The 24,737-nt window shown below is 32.2% G+C and overlaps 1 protein-coding gene across 10 annotated transcripts in view; it reads left to right on the forward strand.

Annotated features, from left to right (window-relative positions):
* EPHA5 (EPH receptor A5) overlaps positions 1–24,737 on the forward strand; it is a 337,472-nt gene that overhangs the window by 49,045 nt on the left and 263,690 nt on the right. For all 10 annotated transcript variants that reach the window (XM_079152970.1, XM_079152972.1, XM_079152971.1 and 7 more), the window contains exon 3: positions 23,164–23,827. In XM_079152970.1, coding sequence (XP_079009096.1) covers positions 23,164–23,827 — 664 coding nt within the window. The remainder of the gene's footprint in view (positions 1–23,163; positions 23,828–24,737) is intronic.

The raw sequence follows: 24,737 nt of genomic DNA on the forward strand, positions 1-24,737 counted from the left end.
ATTAACAATTATTGAAATATATTCTTTGACTAAATATTAAAATAACTGTTCAATAAACTATATCCTGGGACCTAGAAGTTGGTTGTATTGATTGAATAATACTGAAATTAATATTATCCATTTTAAACTAAGAATTGAATCAGTGACTATTATATTGTGAGCAGTTTCAGCCAGAGTGATGAGGAAATTTTTAAGGATAGTTCATTTTTGCAATTGCCTCCTTTTGTGAATTATGTCAAGTAGGTCAATTGCTAAATCTTTCTACAGATGAGAATGTTGACTTATCTCATAGGAGTATAGGAAAGAAATATTAAGCACTGTTTAAATGTTTGACTTCTTAATATTTCTTGAACATGACAGCTTACTAACCTCCTGTATTACATAAATAGTTTGATCACATTTACACACAAAAGAGGCACGTGTGTAATGTGAAAAAAACTTGATAGATGAGTTTTCATTATACCCATGTGAAAATCTGACAAGTACCCATGCTATATGTTTTATGTGATATAACAGCAATGTCAGAATAAAGCAAAATAAAAACAGATCCATGAGGCACAGCTAGTCTCTTCACATGACCTTCTCTTCTGTTATCTTAATTTACTATTACATTTGGAATATTTTTTCTAAACAAAGTTCCATATATTTTTTATATTCAATAATTTGTGTTCTATTAAAATTTAATATGTTCTATCATAAGAGACAAATTTTGTTTCTTTAAATTTTAAATTTTATTAGAGATTAATGCAATCATATAATAAACAGTGAAATATAGAGGGTCATTTCATCTGTGCCAAGATGTGATATGTTTTCAATAGCAATAGTTTTAAATGACATTTTGGTCATTGAGTTTGTAGTTATTCTGTTTACGAAATTATTTTAAATTGATGATGCCCTTAAGGACACCCATCTTTAAATTTATTAAAATATTATGAGGGATATAACAAATGGGACTTATTTTATTATGATTTCAAAAGAAAATACACTCTTTAACAGCTGCAAAGGAAAGTTCTTGTCCCTGTCTGTAGGCAGCATGTTGCACATCTATCAATGTGTGGGAATCAGTCTGAAGTGTTGTGAAACACTAATATGAAAGACATGGAAAAATGACAAGGAAACATAGAAGTGCTGAAATTTTGGTCTGTAACAGTTTTTTTCTATAACTAACATTTTTGTATTTTAAATAACTAAAATTTTTGTATTCAAGATAATTTAATAAAATTTTGTTGTTTTTTTATCTGCTAATTAACTTTCTAAAGCATAGCAATCTTTTCCACTTTACTTAGTTATATTGTCATAAATCTGTGAACTATAAAACATTCCTTTTTCCATTCAAATTGTTCTTTAGTTATCTAACATACAGCATAACTGGTAATAGTTGAATGTACAGTTACCAATTAGGTTATGGATTTCACCTTAATTTCTTACTAATGAGTTACAAATTGTATAGCTATATGAATTTTTAGCATTTCTGAAGTTTTGCATGAGTCTTAGTAATTTTGTCAAAACCATAAGCTTTCATTGTTAATTACAATATTTTCCATAGAAAATATTATACTTTATAATATTTCCTTTGTCAGAGCACATAATTCATTGCTAAACCTCTGGGTTCATTTATTTGTAAGAATAAGATAAATATCTTGCATTGCTTCTGATCTTTGTTTTAGTCAGCAGCTTTTTTGCTGCCGCAACCAAAAGACCTTACAAAAACAATTAGAAGAGGAAAAGTTTATTTTGAGACTCACAGTTTCAGAGGTCTTGGTCCATAGATGGCCATCTCCATTCTTCTGGACCTGAGAGGAGGCAGAATGTCATGGCAGAAGGTTGTGGCAGAGAAAATCAACTGGGAACATGGCACCAGGAAGCAGAGAGAGAGAGAGGCTCCACTGGTCAGGAATAAAACATATAACCCAAAAGCAAGTTCCCAGTGACCTACCTACTCCATTCACACCCTACCTGCCTACAGTCACCATTAAGTTAATCCCTGCCAGGGTATTAACACCTGATTGGGTTAAGGCTTGGTTAAGGATCTGATAACCCAATTGTTTCATCTCTAAATCTTCTTGCATTGTCTTATGTATGAGATTATGGGGGACACCTCACTTCTAAACTATAATAATCTTTCATGTGATTTCATCATGAAATGTTATTATGTTGTTATATTACACTCATAAAAGTATATATGATCTGCTACCATTATATCAGGAGGCAGAAATATTTCCATTCAGGCAATCATTATGAAGTAACAAATGCCAAAGATTTTATGCCTCAGTCTCCATTAAGTAGCCATTCTAATATACCCAGAATTCTAACCTAATATAGCCATTTTGTAAAGCTGTAAGGGAGACCTTGTAGTGCTTACCACAAATCAACATTATATTTTATATTATATTATCACTAACATATGCTTCCTATTGTTAAAATAAAACCTGAAATCAGTTAAATATAACAAAGTTTACTTGAGTAAGAAAAAAGTTTCCACAACTAGGAAACATTACAGATCAATGATAATATAGAATGCCCCATCCCACCAGGCATAGGTTGTATTTACAGTCATGGAAAAGAAAGGGAAGTGTAGAGTAGCTTGATTGGTTATGGTAAGCATTTGCCTGTATGGCCTTTTTTTGGTATCTTCTAGCTTCTAGCTGGCTAAAGATTCAGCTACTGTGAATGACTGAGACTCAGTTGCTTGGTTACACAGGTATAGTCTTAATTAGGTTACTATTTGCTTATATGTTTTGCTAGAGCACAGTGCACCATGTAGAGTCCTCTTTGGGCCAAACTTGTCAATCATGTACAGAGGCTCATTTAGAATAAATATCATTCCATTCAACATTATGATAGCATGTTAAGTACATGTTAGGTACAGTCCAAGGAAAGTGCAGTTTTCTTTCTTCTCTGTTGTGTCTCCATGGCAGAATAATCACCATAGATGTTGAATAAAAGAATAAATAAGTGAATGTGAAGTTGAAGTTGGAAGGAATATTTTTACATTGAAAAGAATATTAGTTTCAGGTTCCTGGGACTGTTACTAAAGATTTATGTGCACAAGACATTCTCAGTTATAACTCTGAATGCTATTTTCATAGAAAAATGCTTAATTTAATACTATATATGTTCATAACCTTTTGTAAAATTTGTGGACTATAAGCTGTCTTCTGCTGATAAAAGTGTTCTATTGTGGTGATATGATTTCCAAGTTCCAAAGAGGTTATTTAAAATTATATGGGAATTCTGCCTTTTTATAAACTAATGGCCTAAACCCACATTATTCAAATTGGTTTTTAAAAATTGTTAAATTTAACAATTAATTTATGTTCTTAAAGTTAAATATTAACACACATTTTGACAGTTCTCAGTTTTGCAGAACTGCTACATGATGTGACAGCCATTCTGCTCTTATTAATAATTAAAATTACATAGACTTGAAGTTTAAATACTCTGCAGGTACCTCAGCAGCTAAATCAAGCCTATCTAGTCCCTTTCCCCCATAAGCAAAAAATGAATCAGGCAAAAAGAATTTTCTAGAATTATAGAGGACATTATATCATACTGTTCATAAGTCCATGACTCAAACATTAAATCCAAAGCACTCCATGAATTAAAACCCATAAACAAATAATATGACAATTATTATTTCATTAAGAGAGAATTACAATACCAAAATAAGTATATAGTCCCAGAATAATGAAAAGTCCATTAATTGAGAAGTTTCGTTTTATGAAATACCTACTGTATTTTCTCATTTCCTTAAGTATTTTTAAAGACTTTGTCATGCACTATTGGCAAACATTTGGGGATGATGCAAAATTTGCATCTTCATTTACAAATGAGAACACTTAATTTTTTAAAGATTTTATTGAATCTGTCATATTGCCTTCACCTTGAACACACATTGTTGAACATACGTAGATCCATATGTGAACAATTAAACTTAATTGAAGAGCAAGTGTTTTCTTTTTTTCCTAAATACAACTTTCATAGTTCTATGATGTTTAACATTATTACTAATTCAGTGAATTTACTGAGACACTAGTTCGTAGAGTAAATCGAAAACTGTAACAAGTCTGCAGTTCATCTTTGAGGAGTATACCAAATCAAATACTGTTTAGAGCTGATTCTAAACAAAAGAAAGTTACTTTCCTGTGAAGTAAAGGCAGCAGAACAGAATACAATTACACAGGACTAATATAATGATACCTAGAGCAAGTTGGGCTTGACTGAATCATTTTAACCTTAAGACACTCATCTAAGGTTTAATCATACTCCCTAGGCTTCAGGAAAATAGAATCTAAGTGAAACTTTAATCTGAGAACTTAATGTACTGTAGCCTCTTCTTTGAACTAAGATACTGATGGTGATGATCCTGCCCAATGCACCTTCTGCTTCACCTCCCTCCAAATCTTAAATACACTCAGAAACACATCCATGTACAAACACATCTTGGCATGCATACACACACACAACCTGATGTTAGGTACAGAAAATCACTATAAGATGCTCAGAATTAAATTTGTAAAATGCCAGAAGCCTTTATAAAAGTAACACTGAATAAGACCCTGTAACAGAATTTTCTGGAAATAATTCCACATTTGATTTTCATACCCTGAACCCTGGGCACCTGACTATATTTCTGGTTCTGGGTATTGATTTTTCTCCTGGATTATTATTTATAAACCCTTTTCAACTCATTTTTATTCATTTTGTTCATTTGTTCCATAACATAACACTAAATGTAAAATCTTGTTTTGTACTAATTATTATACATGTGGTGAATGGAAAGTTGAAAGCAAACTTCCTTGGCTTCTCTCAAGAACTAATTCAAAGGTCTAAATTCAAAACTTTATCATTCACTGACTATGTGTGCCAGTGACTCTGCTTGACTCTGGAGCATCAAATATGAATATGTTGTTGTTCCCACATTTAGAAAAAAAGTTATATTCTAGTTAAAGTCACTTTGCTAGTACATTTGCTGCTCCGTCCCATGTCTGGCCAACGTGACATTTGCTACTTCTGGATTTAGGTGTCCTCCAGGTTGGTGTATATTTTTATAGCAGCTATATGTGAAGAACCAAGTAATTTTTGTGAAGAAGTGATGTTTCCCCACATTTCACTGTCATCTTGTTTAACCTTACCAAACTTCATGGAGGTATTCTTTAATCAAACCAAGCTATATCCTCATTAAGGGAGAGTCATTTCTCCAAGATTAGTATCTGAGGTTAGCAAGTACTCCATTGTTTTCCTAATAAGCTTTAGTGTATCATTGGAAAAAATGATGAGCTGGTTCATGCAGGAAAATGTGAGAGTCTGATATTGCATGTGGAAGTTTGAAGCATGCTTCTCCCTCCCGAGTCCTTATTTCCTTTTTTTTCTCCTGCCTTGGTTTGAGAAGGAAAAAGCACACCACCCTGTGTTTTTCCACTTTCCTCGCATATAAGAAGAAAGCATGTGGGAAAGTACAGAAGTTCATGCAGATCTAATATTGGCCCCTGCAAATTACCTGGAATCATTTTCTGAATACATTTATTTAATTTTTATTTATTTCAGAAAATTTTAATTTCTTTTCAGCTTCAACAGACCATTAATGAAAGAAAACTCCAGTAGAGACCCTGATCTGCTTTCATTTCACAGCAAAAAATGTAAAACCTTTTCAAGAACTGAAATAACTCTGGACGTGGTGACACATGCCTATAATCCCAGCAATTTGAAAGGCTGAGACAGGAGGATCGTTAAGTTCAAAACCAGCCTCGGCAATTTAGCTAGACCCTAAGCAACTTAGTGAGACTCTGTCTCAGAAAAAGAAAAAAAAAAAAAAAAAACTTAAAAAGGGCTGGAGATGGGGATTAGTGGTTAAGTGAACCTTTAAAAAATATATTTTTTAAAAAGCTGAAATGTCATTTTGAACTGTGATTCTTTTAAAAGGAAAGGATTAAACCCATTAAAGAGGCATTTTTGAATGAACATCCATAATGTGCAACTGTCAAGTAAAATATAAAGATTAAAGAGGAGGCAGATAAAGAAGCTAAAAAATAACAATAATTAAAAAGTAATCTTCATTTCTGTGAGTAACTAAAAGAATGGCAGTTATTCCATGACAGAAAAAAAAAAACAAAACCTGACTGTGATTTATATATTTTGAAGGAACATGTATTAATTAACCTTATTTTTAATATGTATTTTAACATGAAGAAAGGGAAACATTCCTTTTATAATTTTGTTCTGTTTTTGTTTTTTGTTTTTGATTTTGTTTTGGTACCAGTGATTGAACACAGGGGTGCCTAACCACTGAGCTACATCTCTACTCTACCCCCTGCCCTTTTTTTTTTTTTTTTAAATTTTTTTTTTTTTTTAATTTTTTATTCGAGACAGGACCTCACTAAGTTGCTGAGGCTGACCTTGAATTTGCAATCCTCCTGCCTCGGCCTCTTGAACCATTCGGATTACAGGTGTGGACCATTGTGCCTGGCAACAATAGATTCCTTTTAACCAACTCTCTGTCCTCTATTTTAAGTTCTCAAAACTGAACCTCATCTGGGCTTCATGCTAAGAAGAGATATAGTTTTACCCTTTGCATTTAGTCAGCCACAGGCTATCTTAAATAGTAAGCATAAGAACTTAAATATATTCAAAGCCGTATAGTAAAGAAAAGAGTATATAATTAATCCCGGTAAGAGTTGTTCCTCATAAAAACTGAGTTAAGACTCTTTAAGTAATGTGCATGGAATATAGAAGAAATTATTGAGTTTAGAGTACAAAAATAGAAGAATTAGCTGTATCATATATTAAAGAAATATTTGCTCTATGTTTCTTTTGTGTGAATGGTTTTGATGAATATCTATTTGGAGGAGTGAATTAGAAGAATCAATTTTACAAACATCTGCTGGAAAGTTAAGTAGTTTGATGAAAGATCCAAAGTATGAATATATGTATGCATATATATATGCATACGTATTTTCCACATATTTATACATACGTATGTGCCAAATCTTCCCTCCTTCTCTCAAGGAACTTTTCATTTAGTTTAAGAGACTTTCATACTATAAATACCCGAGATTCAGTGTACTGTATCATTCACATTTATTAGTATAGTCTATTAAGATAATTTTATAGAAATCTGGCTAGTTATTAGACTCACAAAAGAGATGGTGTATATGATGAAAGGTCAAGAATCAGAATTCTTTAGTGATATCATATCACTGGAATCAGATCTCTACAAGTCATTAACTCCTGGTGTTCCCATTTGCATACAAAGAACTTCCTCATTGGACCATGATGATGATAGCTTGTATTAAAACATATAAAATGTTTAGGAAGGTTCTAGGTGTATATCACATTCTCCATAATATAATACAGTTATTATTATCATTTACGTTTACTTGGCTCCAGGATTTTGTAGGTTTGGTGTAGGCTGGTGTGGATTACTAATAATCTACATTTTAATAACCACCAGAGTCAGTTCTGATACAAGTGATGATTAAATGAATATTTTAAACCTCTGTGCTAGATCATCTAGACTGAGCACTGACATAAAAGAAAGTAGGAATTTTACAAAATGTTTATCAATTAAAATGGAAATATTGAAGAGATACTACTATGAATAAATATTTTAGAAGGAAATGAAAAAAAGAGAAAAATATAATAATAGGTTTCGTATATAGTAGAACTCAGCTGTTGTTTCCTGGACATATATATATTTTTATTTGAGCTTGACCCCATTTAATTATATGGAAATTCTGTGCACATTGATATTTATGAATACCTGGCCTGTATATATTAATGAGACTCAGTATATCTCTTGCTGAATGTTTAATTCTGGATATCTTTTTTATTTGAGAGAAAAAAATGAGTTAAGGTCGTTTAAAAAGAAAAAAATTACCTCAGTCATGACTTATTTTTCATTGAGATACATTTTAAAAACTTGCATAAATCAAATTCGAATATTTAATATCAATATACAGTTTTTAGGTATATATTCTCTATGCTACTGATTTTAAATTAAATAAAATTTTATGTTCTATTATCAAATAGCAGGGCTGCTCAATTAAGGTCTTTCATTTAATTAAAATAGTTCTTATTTTAAAATGCTAAAATACATGTGTGTGTTTGTGTGCGTGTGTGCACGTGCAAGCATGCATGTATCTTTTTTCTTTAGTAATAAGAATTGAACCCAGGGGTGCTCTGCCACTGAGCAATATTCCCAGTCCTTTTTATTTTGAGACACAATGTTGCTAACTTGACAGGGCTGCTCTGGAACTTGTGATTCTCCTTACTCAGCCTCCCAAATCACTGGAATTACAAATGTGTACCAACATGCCTGGATTATATGTGTATGTATGTAATAACTGGATTATAAAAGTTTGAAAACCTTTAAATTCTCATACATAATTTGTAACCTCTTTTAAAAAGTTTTTCAGATTTATAGAACACATGAAAATATTTAATATGGTTTGGCGTGAATGCCTATAAAAATTGTGTGTTATCAATGAGTATACAAATGCAAACATCTGGTAGGTTGTCAAGGTGATGAATTTATTGTTTTACAGGGCCCTTTGTTAGGACAAGTATGTATTTCGCTCATCGATCATCTCTTCAAGGTTATGAATGGAATGCCTCAAATGGAATCTCAGGCTAGGCACAGTGGCTTAGACCTGTAATCCCAGTGACTTGGGAAGGAAGGATCACCAAGTTTGAAGCCAGCCTCTAGAATGTAGCAAGACTCTGTCTCAAAATAAATAAATAAATAAATATATATATATATAAATATATATATATAAGTGTGTGTGTGTGTGTGTATATATATATATATATATATATATATATATATATAAAAAATCAAAGAGCATTGAGTATAGAGTTCAGTGATAAAGTCACCCTGGGTGAATATAATCCCCAGTACTACACAAAAGGAAAAAAAATACTTTTGACAGGAACAGAATTAAATATGATTATTTTCTAACTAATTTAGCTGTATGCTTTGTCACCAAACATGAACAACACATAAACTAGCTTATTTGGGGCCTATTCATTTTTTCTCTAAAAATCATAGCAGAAATGAACTCTCATCAGCTATAAGGCTCTGTGAAGCCATAAAGTAACTACTTACAGAAAGATTGTCAGAAAGTGTTTATGCTCTGAGGTGGTCAGTTCTATGAAACAGCTCTAAATTCTTGCAAAAAATAATGTATTAAAATTCATCATGACTATTGGTATATATGAAACATTTTTCCTGTCTCTTAAAATTTTCTCCAATACTCATTTAGTTACTTCATGTAATAATATGTTTTTTTACATGCTTTACTTTTTAAGACACTTTAAATGGAAAGTTTTTAATTTTTTTCACTTAAATATAATCCATGAGTTAATGAATTTTTTTTGCTACTTATCAGCTACATATTAATAAATAGTAAGATAACGCTATTTAGTCTTATGGTTTATCTTCTTCATTGGAGTCCAGAACTTGCAGGTCACTTTAACTGAAGCCATTAGGACTCATATTCTTCTTTTTGGGAGTAAATGGAAGAATATCTGTCACAATGTTTGAAGATTTTATTCCCTAGCAAGATAAGAATTTCAGATGTCATTACATAACTTTAAATATTTTATATAAGGACAAGGAGGAAATAAAATCTGGTTAGAGCGAGACTTAACATCATAAGCTATAAACTCTGCTCTTATTTACATAAATCACTGAAGCTTTTAAATGTTATATTTTGAAAATTTAATAAAATTTTATAGCCTTCTGATTTCTCCATAGCCTGCCAACTGTCACTTTGCTGTAATAATTAGAAACCAGATATACAAAGATAAATGTAATTCATAGTGATTCAAGTTGTACCCTTTCCATAAGATTCAATTCTTTCCACTACAAAACCTTTCTTGGGACTGCCAACTCTTAACAACATGTGACAGAATCCAGTTTAACCTTTTCTTTCTTTCCTTGCTATTCTTTTGGTGGAGTTATTATAGAGAGGGAAAAATAGTGGCTGGAGCAGAAGACTGGCAACATTTCAGAGTTGACATGCCAAGTGTTCTTTGACTAAATTGCTTGTAGCAAAAGGAGGGAGAAATAACTTGTCACTCAAAAGTTCTTTCTGTTTCCCTGAGGCAGATCCTAGTTCATCACTGAGTAAAACAGAGTAAAACACATGACTCTTGTGTTTTCAATCATTCATTCATTCATTCACTGATTCATTCTTATGTGCGTACATTCAATGTATGTTGAATTTATACAGTTCTCCTAGTATAACTCTTAACCCAGTGGTGAACTCTTGTTCACGGACAATTGATAGGTTACTTTATCATTGAGTAAAGGAAATGAATCCCTTGAGGCATTTAGATATGTAAACTAACAATGGACTAGAGATTAAGCACTATGAAAAATGTGTGTAAGGGAATTAATCAGAATATGGGACATTATTATATGATATTCCACTAAGTGACCACAACCTATTACCAGCCAATATCATAACTTAGCATTTCCCAGATATGGGACCGTTCAACAGAGTGCTTATGTCTGTTTTGAATAAAATAGTTATCCAATACACTGTGGGAAATTGCACATAAGTCTAACTAGATAAAAATACTGTGAAGCTTTACTGTACAAATGTGCATACTATACAATTTTACTTTATGGATGTGCACAGAATTCTCAATACAAAGAAAATATAAAAAGCTCCCTCATTGTCTTTCTAAAGAACACTTGTGTTTTCCATGAAATATTTAGTGGGATTCTAGTTACATGGAAAATATTTTGAGCAATGTTACCTTACTAACTACTTAAACTTTACTTCCAGTTAAAAAGAAAAATGAAGAATAGAATTTCATATCATTGGAGGAATGCCAAAGAGCCTTTATTGATTCCATTCAATTTATTTGCCTAGAAATGATTGTTTTCTGATAATTTTCTCTTATTTTGCTAAGCATCATGTTGTAGTAAGATAAAATGGAATCTTCGAAATCAAATAAATCTGAATTCTACTTTTTTTTATGTTGATCATTAATTGTGCAACAACTTGTCCTGGCCTTTCCTCGACTTCAATCTCACTTCTCTCCCCTCTTTTCCTCTCTTCTGTGTTTGTGTGTGTTGTGTATATGTGTGTGCATTGAGTTCTATACAAGTTCACCACCTCTAGGATGCCAGAGAGAACACCATGAGATTCTTTATGTCCCTCTTATGATCGTCATCATACCTTTCTTTTGCTTCCCTGGGTCCCATCTCTAACCTACAAGAACCACTAAGCTCTTTACTTTTAAATTTTGTTATTTTAAAAATATATAAATTTAATCAAATAGTATTCAACATTTTGGGGATCTTAATTTTTGATTCATCATAATTCTCTGGAGAATCATTAAGTTGTTTCTCATATCAACAGTTTCTTTTTTTTAATGCTGAGTAGTATATTATACCACACCTTGTTTATTCATTCACTCAAGGTCATTTGAGCTGATTCTAGTTTTGGACTACTGGAAATAAAACTGCTATGAATATCTCTGTACATATATTTGTGTAAACATATGTATTTGTTCAGTTGGGATACATGTTAAAGTGTGATATTTATGTGTTAAGTGGTAATTACATACTTAATTTCATAAGAAACTGCCTGTTTTCCTGATTGGTTCTATCATTTTACCTTCCAACTAGCAATGCATGAACAGTTCAGCTTCTTCACATCCTGATCAGCATTTGATATTGTCACTATTTAAAAAGATTTTCCTCAAGGTTGGGGTGTAGATCAGGGAGACAGCTGCCTAGCATGCATGCATGACAACCTTAGTTCAATGCTGAGCACTACAAAAAAAAGTACATAGTCATTTTAGATATTTGTGTACTTGTTACAATTTTAATGTCATTTTCCTTGATGGTTAAGGACATTGAATATTTTTTCTTGTGTTTATTTGCCATCTATATATTTCCTTCTCTTCAGTAATTCGTCTATTCTTTTGCTCACATTTGTTTGGTTTATTTTCACTAGTAAGTTTTGAGTTATGTTTATTTTTGCAAGTTAAGTTTTGTAAGGTATAGTTGTATTGGTTTATCATTCTTTATTCTTTCAACTCTTTGAATTTGCCATCAATTCTCTCCTGACCTCCATCATTTCTGCTGAGGAATCGTATTATCATACTCTTGTTTCTCTATATGCAATGTTATTTTTCTCTGGCCACTTTCAGAATTTTTTAATGTCATAACTTTCAGCAGTATGTTTATGTAGAGAGTTTGTGTGCACACTAATTGGGTTCAGTGGGCATTTTGGATTTGTGGATCAATGATTTATCATATTTGGGAAATTTTTGATATTTATTCAACTGTTGTATCTGTCATTTTTTCTCTTAATCCTTTGTGGACTCTCGTTACACATATGCTGATATACTTTTTTGTCCCAGAATTCTCTGAGGATCTCTTCATGGATTTAGTGTACTTTTCCTCTTCATTTTAGGCTTTTATCATTATATGATTATATGAACATAATAAAACATAATAATAATGAATATAATAAAACTATTTTGCATAATAATTTTGCCTTTTGTGAATTTTGTATTTTGTCCTCAAAATTATTTATTTACAGCCTTCATAAAAGTGAATTATTTGTTACATTGTTGATCTATAATATGAATATGAAGTATACTTTTCATTCCTACTGAAGGTTGTGTGTGTAAGTAGTTTCTGTTTGGACATTGCAATATCTGAGACATCATCTTGGTGCATGCATCCTTGGTCACAAAAAATTCTGGGTTTAAAAGATTTTAAAATTTACCACGTATTGCTCCCCAGTATAGGCTACTAATATATTCACCCAACAGCAGCACAGAAGAGTCCCTGTTTTCTATAACCTTATAATCAGCCAAAATGAAATGGAGAATTTATGAAGAGTACAGAACTAATAACCAGGAGCTTGAGAGGTCCAGCAGCCTTGAAGGTCACCTTTCCTAAGGACGAGTTATGTAGCAGACAAACTATCAGTTACACAGCAGAGAGGACAATAAATGGAGGTCAGGGACACTTAGGTATTGTGATCATAGATATCTCCTTCACCATCTCAAGGGTCCTGATTGCTCATCCACAAATGGATGTGGAAGTAGCACATAGTATCTAAGACAAATTAGACTAAAAATTTCTATATTTCTGTGCCACAAATGATTTACTCATTATCTGCATTTGCTCTATTTTTGTTTCCTGTTATCAGAATATATTGGTGAAAGAAATCATCCTGGGAAGCAGAGAAAAAGGGAGTTAATAAGCTGTTTTAATAATAAGATTAAAATGACTGCAAAATTAATTTCTGTTGCCATTACTACCCCTTATGTTTACTAAAGTAAGCACAGGGTCTCAAAATTATTAAGGGACAATATAAAGAGGAAAGGAATAAATATAGGCAGAAGACCCCAGTGGGAAGTATAAATGTAAAGGCTTCTGTTTAAGTTGTCATAATTCTACTTTTCCTGTAAATATTTTGTCTTTGACAAGAATTATTAGCATTCTTGGAAACATCAATTTTCACAGTAACTTTAAAATCAAATAATAATTAAGAAAAATAAAATATATAGATTGAATTTATGGACAAAAAAGTTCTTGCTGGTTGCTGTGGTACACACCTATAATCCCAGTAACTAGGGAGGTTGAGACAGGAGGATCACAAGTTCAAGGCCAGCCTCAGCAACTTAAGTGAGGCCCTAAGCAATTTAATGAGAACTTAACTCAAAATAAAAAAAAAGAAAAAAAAAATTTGAAAGACTGAAAGTGTAGCTCAGGAGTAAAACCCCCTGGGTTCCTAAGGAGGAACATACACATGCAGAAAGAAAAAAAGAAAGAAAGAGAGAAAGAGAGAAAGAAAGAAAGAAAGAAAGAAAGAAAGAAAGAAAGAAAGAAAGGAAGGAAGGAAGGAAGGAAGGAAGGAAGGAAGGAAGGAAGGAAGGAAGGAAGGAAGGAAGGAAGGAAGGAAGGAAGGAAAGAAGGAAGGAAGGAAGAAAGGAAGGGAGGGAAAAAAACTCAAATCTCAATTGATCACTGTCTTTAAATAATATGTTCTGTTATGACATTATTCAGTTTTATCTTGGTCAAAATCAATTTGTGTTAAAGTAATGATCAAAAAATACATGAATAAATAGAATAAAATCAGAACATTTGGTATCATCATTTTGTCATTGAAAAACTATTACTACACATGTAAAACTTCCATATTTAGCTTTTGTTATGTAAGAAAGGTGTACATTTATTCAAAGAGAAAATTTTTGTTGAGGTTAGTATTTTGGTCATACACAGGCTTAACAAAGAATTTCAGGAGAAGAGATTTGAAATAAACCTATGACCATTCCTTCCTTTACTTCCATCTCAATGAAAGAAACCCTGGGACACTGAAAAATAAAGCTGTTCCCTGTGAGAGTTTATCTGCCAATGGACAGCACACTGATAGTAGACAGTCTCCATTTCTGTTGATTTCATCAGACTGCTATAGTAAGAGGATGGAGTGGACTATATGTTACCGTCAGTATAATCACTTAAACCTGAATAAGCTCACAGCCCAATGTGACTGTTTCGCCAACAAAAGAATGAGATGAAAATTTGAGTTGAATAGCCACTGATTACAAGAACATGATTAATGTGAGATATGGAAATGAATTATGGATGATTTTTACAAGGCATGGTGTAATATTATCCACTAAAGAATGAGGGCAAAATAAAGAACAGAGAGCAGAGGCAGCATTCCTCTTTCAATATATTTTATAGACTGGATAGATCATCCCAAGTTGCAAATGGTTTACTGAAACTGATTTTTTTTTTGGGGGGGCAAGATAGCAAGAGTATGATTGTATTTATTTTGCCTGAAACATTAAGCCAGAGGTTGATCTAATTTATTTTCATTAAATTGAACCCCAAGTGAAATAGGTTGTTTTTTTTTTTCTTTCTTAGTTACTGAAACTTCCATGCAACTTTGAAAGAAAGCTTCCTGCAGAATATGTAACTATCTACAATAGTGTTTATTAAAGAGTGTAATAATATTACTTTAAAATTTTACATGTTATTGAGAATGTGTACCTTGAAATAATACTGAGAGGACAGTGTTTAATATTTTACAATGACAATAAAGAAGGAATTCTTTACAATGTGTGAGTGTGTATTATGTGTGTGTTCATGTGAAATCATAAAACATGAGATAAATATTAAAATCTCCTTAGAATCTCCATGATAAATATGTATGCCATCTTAAGCAAGTATATAATATTGAGATCATAAACATTCTGTAGAAAGATATAGCTAACTGAGAATGAAAGGTGTTGTTATAGTATGCAAATGATTATATTATCTGAGTTCTGCATGATATCAATGTTGAGCTGACCATCCTTGGTTTAACTTGGTGTAAATACCTGGGGTGGGGGAGGGAAACTGCCATAGCTTATGCAAGGAGGTATATGGATATGCAGTGGTGCTCTGATGAACTAAACTAGATCAGAATTTTATAAGCCTATTTGATTTAGTACTTCTTGTAAAATGACAACTGATGGGCACAGAATCATTGAGAAATTAGATCATATGTACTGTAGGTAATAGGGCTGGTTTTTGATCAAACACTAATGAGATCATTTAAGATTTTATTCAGTTTATTAATTGGTTAATTTCAGGCATGCCTGCCCACTTAGCTCACTCTGTCTTTTAAAATTATTATTGACTTGATGATAAGTTTGAATTTGTTTTCATTAGTAAAATTTCAGGGAAGAATGCCAGATTTTAATCTTGAAATATTCATGACAAACTCTTTAATTTTATATAATGTGAAACTATTTAATATCTCTCTTCTTAAAAGTAGAATAACAATAAATATAAACATATTTTTGATTTGCATGTTTTTCTCTTTTGGCTTTTAAATTCTATTTATCACATTATTTAAGATATAACTTTTTGATTAAATAATAAACTTTTCTAGTTGTACATATTTTACCTGACGTGCTGCTTTTTGAAGTTGCCAACCTCCACTTCATTTCTTGTGACATTGAATAGTTTTTGCTAAAGAATAAATCAAGCAAGAAGTGATCCATTTTATTGAAAATAATTGGTAACTGCAATATTGGAGAAAAGTCTGATTTTTTTTTTCTCCCAGGAGGAAAAATCTCCTTTTGACCATTCACACTTAGTGTTGTATATAGATACTCAATTGTTTATGAATTTCCCTGTGAAAATATTCATGTGAACCTGAAAATCTAAATCTCTGTATTTTTCAAGTACTTCTATTTGTATCATGAATTGAATTTGAGCTCATAAATATCTGTACTATTCCATGGGCAATAAAGTAATCAACTTCAGTTTTATTTCATACACAGAAAATTAATTGAGTCATTTCTAGCAATATTGCCACATCATACTCATGAATTTTAAAGATGTTTTAAACAACTCAAACTCCTACTTGATACAAGTCTTTTTTTTTTTTTTTTTCACTAACATATTATTGAGGAAATGTAACCTGATTTCAATTCAAATGATTTCTGCTGGAAGTTGATACATTTTGTCATATTTATTTTACTAAAGAATCATAGCTACTAGAGAGATTGAATTTGTAAAACAGAAACTCTGTTACATAGTTTATTTTTTTCATATCATTTTTTTTTCCTTGGGATTGTGCTTAAAATCAGAGATGCTGCTGTTGCCCAATGGGTTGTCCCTCGTCTTGATCCAAAAGTCTGGAAACTAAACAATGAAGGATGGGCATTAAAATTCTACAACAAAAGCTAATATTTTTATCTTTTGTAAATAACATATCTTTTGAAATATCTACACCATTAGGTAATATTTCCTTTTTTGTTGGTTAAAATGATCTCACGTGCCCCTATATATTATTCATTATAGTTCAGTATATTTTCAGCCTTTATAAAGGAGAAAACATCAATTATAATCAGAGAGTTCTGATTATAGACATTAATTGGTATGTCAATTGCTCTGGGTCTCAGTTTATTCATCTGCAAAATGAAGTGGTTATGTTTAGTGTGATTATGTTGTGCACACATTGTGATGGAAAAATTGATTTAAATATGGCTGTATCTCCAAACTATTATTCCAGTACTCTCTTAAGTTTATGGTTTGTACACATTCCAGGATCACCTCTGAATTTCAACAAAATATCTCTTAAAGCATGCTGACATAAGGAGATGAACTTTTTCTCTTTTTTTGACTCATCATTATTTGAGCATTTGGGTAGCTGTGGGAAGCTGTCCATTTATTTAGCAGAATCAGACTAGGTTGAGCCATGAGACACAGAGGCCTGGCTTCTAGGAACTGCCAGGAAGCATGTGGTGCTGCGTGGGAGTGGTTCCCTGTCTTCTTGTAGAATTTTCCCCTAAGAGGATAGCTTCCCTAACTCCACCCTATCCTGTCCATCACAGAGAAAGCTCCTGTGGGTCCTTGACCCCTTTCCCTGTATATTATAAATAAAGGAGAGTTGGGTAACTTCATGTTGTAAGTAAGAGGCCAGATCTGGTATGGCCAGACCATCATTATTCCCTCTCATGTGAAAAGAGTATTGGCTCTTGTGTGTTCATTCAGTAGATGGTAATAAATAGAAAAACCGCCAACATCCTCCTCTGGCAGTTAACCCTTTTCTTCTCCGTGCAGGATGTGGCACAGGGAACCCCCACAGATACCCACTGAAAAAACAAGGTGAACTGAATACAGACTGATAATTTTACCCAACATACACTTTTCTTAATAATATGTTGTTTCTTCTTAACGAGAAATGGGTTTTTAGTTGATTGTAACACATTAAAGATAATAATAGCAAACGTACGTGTGTGCACACACACATATACACACACAAAATGCCTTCCCACCAATAGTAGGATACCTCACTTTTTTCTGCCATTAAGCATGTTCCCAAGTCACTTATCCTTTGAAATTTTCTGGTCTGATTTCTCTCAGAGAAAATATCCTACATTGAATATACTAGTAACAACAGAATTCTGCAGAACAGACAAATTAAATCATTGCTACATCCATCAAGAAGGAAAAACATGATTGTTAGGTAAATAAGAAAAGTTTTATAAAATGTTACAGGAAAGGGTATTAATTATTGTTTGTCGTGTGTCTGTGAAAATTTGTATTGAAATGTAAAGTAGTGCAGTTAACTACACAATAATGAAAACAAAACAAAATACTCTCACTATGTTTGAAGTTTTAAATTTTTTTCTATTAATGTTCATCTTATTTCTTCAGTAGCAGAAAACTTCCATAAAGTCTACATTTAGGGAAATATATTTTGAGGTAGGAATTGTAGTGTTTTGCTCATGGGTAAAATGACAGACTTCCAAATTTTAATGATTATCAAACTCTTCCCAGGCATTTTCTAAGATCATGGAGAGGTATTGTTCTTTTTAAAATATCAGTGAATTAAAGTTTAATTTGGGGATAGTTTCCATGAAGTTAGAGAAACATACCGTGATATAGTACACATACATGGACTAAATATAATAAATGATACCTAAAACATTTTGAATAAAATTTGAAGCATATCATTTATTTTGTTTTAGAGCATTTTAATAGGCATTATATAAAATATTGTGATATCAAAGGATAATGTAAAAAGAAACCTTTAAGTGACAAGCAAGGTCTTCCTAGAAAGTTGTTTATGTCATGTCAGAGAAATGCTGGAGACAACTGATTCTTCACCTAATTGTTTTTTTTTTTTTTTTTTTTAATTGTAAACAAATGGGATACATGTTGTTTCTCTGTTTGTACATGGTCTTTGCCTAATGTTTACATCACTCTGCCAAAAAAAAAAAAAAAAGCAACACCCAATAAGATTGTCTTAATACCATTTGACTGAAATATGAGATAAGGGAAAGTGCTGCTCTATGTGCTACCTTCTGAGATTTTAATTTGTACAGAATGGTGTAGAAGGATAATCAGTGACAAAATAAACAACACAATATTCTAAAAACATTTTCAAGAATATAGTATCTAAATTAAGCTATAAATTATAATTGGTAATGATAATGAAAAATGTTTCCACAGACTAATAGCAAAACTAAACTCATAATTATATGAATAACTGGAATAAGAAAATATATTTAAATAAATGCTTAGATATTTTTAATAAAAAAATTACTGAATAATAACTTCCAGGAAATCTGAATTCAGCCAGGCATGGTGGTGCATACCTGAAATCCCAATGGCTCCAGAGGCTGAGGCAGGAGAGTCCTGAGTTCATAGCCAGAGCCAGCCTCTGCTTAACAACTCAGTGAATTCAATCCCTGGTTCAAAAAAAAAAAAAAAAAAAAAAAAAAAAAATCTGAATTCATAAATTTTCTAATCTGAATTCATAAAATAGAAAAGTTACAGAAAAGAAAGTCTATTCTTAATAGAATGTCAGTCACTTAATTATTTATCTATTATCTTTGAATTATCTGAAATTTAAAGTTAATTGGATCTCTGGACTAAGGAGTTTGTCATGAGTTCATTCAGAATAAAATATCTCTTGAGCACCTTCCTTTGTGTTCTGTAGCATCAGACTCTGAGCTATAGTTTACAATGAGACCATCAAGAAAGAAAGGTTTGTTATGGTTTCATGATAACTGAAAAACAGATATTTAGTTTTAATAGTGTGTGATAACAATTAATGCAGTGAATCGAGAAATCTAGGTTTCTTTTTAGGCAAGAAATCTAAAAGGGCAATGAGAGGAAGGCCGGGAGGATTAGTTCTTAAAGGGTTGGGTAGAAAGATGATAATTCCATGATACACACATGAAAATAAGTTCTTTTCCCAGTTTTCTGATGAATGAGGCTTACAGAGGAACCCTGACCAGGCATGAGTTTGGAATGCAACTGGCTTGGAGAGAAGTTAAGCCAACCCAAACTGACTATGTAATTAGTTTTCCGATTTTAAGATAGAATATAGGAAATAAGGAGGAAAAAAAAAAAAAAATGGAGAAAAGCATGGGTCCAGGGATGGGCCTTTGGGAGCTGCCAGACTTAAATAGCAGAACTATAGCCCCCTTCCTGCATTCAGTGATTTGTGCTTCCCTAATATCCAAGCTCATCAGTAATCAAGGGTTTAGCAAATACTTTGTTAAAACATGGAATCATTGGAAAGGCAACAACATTGAACAGAAAAGTATTGTTTTCTAACTATGCTATTCAATAAATTATAAATAACCTCCTTGTCATGACATTTTAAAATATCTAGGAATTTGCCTACTACATTCTTAACTTCTTGGTGAGTGTTATTTTCTGTTCTTTTCTCCCCCTTTTTTTCTCATAGCTAATTTTTGCTGAGGAGAGCAGGATGGCCTCTTCATATTAAAAGGGAAGAAACTACAGAGGAATTCCAAGTTTTGATTTAGATAAACTGGAATAAATGAAATAGTTTGTCTGTTTCTTAATGTATTTGTTTAAATGAGGGCATATTTAGAAAATGTATATTTTACCTGTTTGAGTCTCTGAATAACTTATTGCTACAATTACTTAAATTAAAATCTTCCTGTTTGTTAATTAGAAGTATAAAATGTGAGCCTTCATTTGTATTTTGAATGCTTGGAAATTAAAATAAATAAAATCTCACCACAACAGATTCTAAATTTGAAGAAAATTACAGTTTTTCTCTCCTTAATTGAGAATATTCAGAGGAACAAAATGCTTATGCACATACTTTGAAATTATCACCTGAAGCAGTAACTATTAAGCTGTCTTGTCAAGTGCTGCTTGGCTTGCATGTTTAATAATATTTGTGCTACTCTGGACTTTGTACGCACAGAGACCGAATTGCTTGGCTTGTAGTCTTAGAAGATGCTGCTGTTTTTCTTGCTTTTACTTGCTACCATGATCCTACTAGAATATATGATGATGAAATAGGTCTTCTGTAAGTAATTTTAGGCAAACAATTTAAAACCCATTTGTATTTTGTTTTGGAAGACTATCACAAAGTAAAATAAATATTTAAAAAGTTTAGTGTAGCATTTTGATTTTCTTTTTTTAAAGAGAAGAGTTTTGGTGCTATTTTACTTTTGCTAATATAAAGAATATATATTTAATTTGTCACATAAACAGATACTTTTCAGTTTTCATTTGGTTAGTTGAGGTGCTCATTTGCGTGAAATATTAATCATTACATACAGGAACCATTTATAATATAGAGATGGATACTTCAATCACTTGTGATGGTTTAATGATATAGTGATAAGACAGAAAGCTGGTTTAGAAAATCAGAGACCAAGTAGAGTTGATATACATTTTGAGAGGAGACTAAAATAAGATTAAATGAAAGAACCAAGACTTCTCATAACACCTGAATGTGAAACTTGTTAGGCAAGATAAAATCTTGATGTCTCTCTTTTGTGAATTTAAGGAATTCAGCACTTTTACCTCATTAACACCTTTTACTTATGTCTGCCTGATGACAGGTAGAATTTTGACAAGGGCCATATGAAGTATGAGATTTATTTGCATCCTTTGGGCCTCCACATTTTGCCCATCTTTGCCAGTTGAACAGAGTGAAGAAATAATGCTATACTTAATATGATATCTAAAAATATGTTTCATAAATTTTATTTAAAATATTCACTGTTGGAAATCACACATTCTTAATTTATTGGAAGTTAGTATGGGTTTTTTTTTTTCTCTGTGTTTCAGGGGCTTTTTTTTAAGGATTTAAAATAAAAACCATATATAGCTTTGTGAATATGCATTCTGTAAGGCTTAAAGAATTTTTTTTTAGGTTATCACGACATATTTATGAAGAATAAAAATTTGTTGCTAATACTTTTCTGGAAGTGGTCATGGTACATTGAGATTCTCAAAACTGGAGTATTTTACCAGGAAAAAAATAGGCTTATACCTATTCTTGGACCCAATCATATTTTGAAAGCTATATAAATCATACTTAATTACTTATGTCCTGTACATCTTCAGAAATCTTAAGGTAATTATTCACAAAATAATTCATTCATCAGAAGGAATTAATACATTCACAGGATATAACAAGTAATTAATGTTCAAATGACAAGGCTATCCCATATTTTAATCCTATAATTTCTATTTTGTATCTGCCTCTATATTTGTGGATAAATCCATGAATACATATTTAGCTATCCAATTAGTGAAAAAATTATGACTTACTAGGCTCAATGAATAAAGATCTATTATTAATTTTAAACTAATGGATTAAGAAAATTATTACATCATCACGCTATTTGTCATGTGATAGAATTAAATAAATGACTTTTCATGTTACATTTTTCACATTCTTTTTCGTGTTTGTTGTTCTCTTTTCTCATTTTACTTTTTTAAAATTATATTTTTTTCTCTCAAACTTTGTCTTCTGTGTTAGCTTTTTGTTACTATAACAAATCTCGAAAAAATCAAATTATAAAGATAAAGGGTATATTTTGGCTCGTAGTTTTTGGGGTTTCAGTCTATGATCAGTTGACCTATTGTTTTTAGACCTGTGATGAGGCAGCACATTATAGCAGAAGTTTGTAGCAGAGCAATATCACTTACCTCATGGCCAGATGACAAAACAGAGGAACAAGAGGGGACCAAGGACCCAACATCCCCTTTGAGGGCATCCCCCAATGAACTAAAGACCTCCTATTATGGCCTACCTCTTAAAGATTCTACCACCTCCCAATAACTCCATAGGATGGGGACAAAACCCTTAGCATGTGGACCTCTGGGAATATTATCCAAACCATAGCATCTATCCTATTTGTTTATATACTTATCTTCCAAATATACATACTTTCTTTGCTTTACTTTTTATTTACCTTTACTACCTTCATTTTTCTTTTCTTTTTTTTTACTCTGAAGTACATGACACCTACCCTAAGGATATTGGGACATATCATTCATATTTGTTCATCTTTGAGTAAATCCAAAGAGCATGTGTGTTCTTAATTTCTTTAATTTAAAAAAGGATGCACTGGGGTGTTGCTCAGTGGTGGAGTTCATCATTGTGTGCACAATACTCTTAAGTTCAGTACCCAGCACCAAAAAAAAAAAAAAAAAGAGAATAAAAAGAAAGTTCTTGTTAATCCTCTTAAATTTGTAGGGCTCTTTCTCTCAACAATATATATTGAATTTATGGAGATTTCTGTATATGAATGAGTTTTCTTTCATGATTTTTTTTTCTATTTTTCCTGGTTGTTTTCTCTTTTATAAAATTTCTTTATCTTCTTTTTTAAATTGTACAGTGGGAAGAGATTGGTGAAGTTGATGAAAATTATGCCCCTATCCACACATACCAAGTATGCAAAGTTATGGAACAAAATCAGAATAACTGGCTTTTGACCAGTTGGATCTCGAATGAGGGTGCTTCCAGAATCTTCATAGAACTCAAGTTCACTCTACGAGACTGTAACAGCCTTCCTGGAGGACTGGGAACCTGTAAGGAAACTTTTAACATGTATTATTTTGAGTCAGATGATGAGAATGGGAGAAATATCAAGGAAAACCAGTACATCAAAATTGATACCATTGCTGCTGATGAGAGCTTTACGGAACTTGATCTTGGTGACCGTGTCATGAAACTGAATACAGAGGTCAGAGATGTAGGACCTCTAAGCAAAAAAGGATTTTATCTTGCTTTTCAAGATGTCGGTGCTTGCATTGCTCTGGTTTCTGTGCGTGTGTACTATAAAAAATGCCCCTCTGTGGTACGGCACTTGGCTGTCTTCCCTGACACCATCACTGGAGCAGATTCTTCACAGTTGCTTGAGGTGTCAGGCTCCTGCGTCAACCATTCTGTGACAGATGAACCTCCCAAAATGCACTGTAGTGCTGAAGGGGAGTGGCTGGTGCCCATTGGGAAATGCATGTGCAAGGCAGGATATGAAGAGAAAAATGGCACCTGTCAAGGTAAGAGTTGCCTGTGGATCTGCAGGGGCTTTCTGCTTCAGTTGGATCATGTATATTCCTTCAATGATTATGAGCAAGTGACCTTTTACTTTGCTAATTTATGGAGATTATTTCTCTTCAAGTTTGATTTCTCTCTTCTCTGAATTTTAAAATTTCTGGCAACGATGAAAGATTTAATGTAATATTTTATTGGATATACATAATTAATACTCAGAGAGTGTCTGAATTGCTGTGCAATATTTCATATTCACTTTGCTTTCAGAAGTTTTACTTTTGAACAACACAAGCCAAGAGATGGGTAACTTTCATTATATGATTATGGTCTGATGTTGTTTTCTTTCCATAAAGTTGTTTTTTATCCTTTACTTGCTGTATGAAAGTCAAATGCAAAAGCTTACAGGAGGCTTGTTTTGGTATGCTTTAAACTGCCTTTTAAAATTTCTTCAGAAATAAGTTCAGCCATGTGAGTTTCACAGCAAAACATTTGTAAACAGATAGGACTGGTTTAGTATGTTATTTACATATGGTTGCTATTACATGCTTGCTTTTTAAAATTTACAGATCAATTTTAAATGCATAATAAGCAATGCCCCATGAAAATAACTGTTTGGAGATAAAGCCAATACATATAAAAGGTCATTTTGAAGCAATTTGCACTTGGGGATTTTTTTCTGTTTTAATTTTTCTTGTAAATTGAAGCTTGATCATGCATGCTTCCCTGTTCATTTGAAAATGCTCTCATTTTGCCTGTAGTGTGGTGAGTTGCCCTTTCAAACTTGGATATTTATCAATGGCTTTCTGGAACAAGGATAGTACCTTATGTCAAAGTGAAGACGTAGAGGGAAGCTTTGGGGGAAAAAAATAAACATTTTTTTTCCTTTAAATATTATTTGTCCTAATGAACTTGAAC

The sequence above is a fragment of the Sciurus vulgaris genome (assembly GCF_902686455.1).
Source record: "Sciurus vulgaris genome assembly, chromosome: 9".
NCBI classification, from domain to species: domain Eukaryota; kingdom Metazoa; phylum Chordata; class Mammalia; order Rodentia; family Sciuridae; genus Sciurus; species Sciurus vulgaris.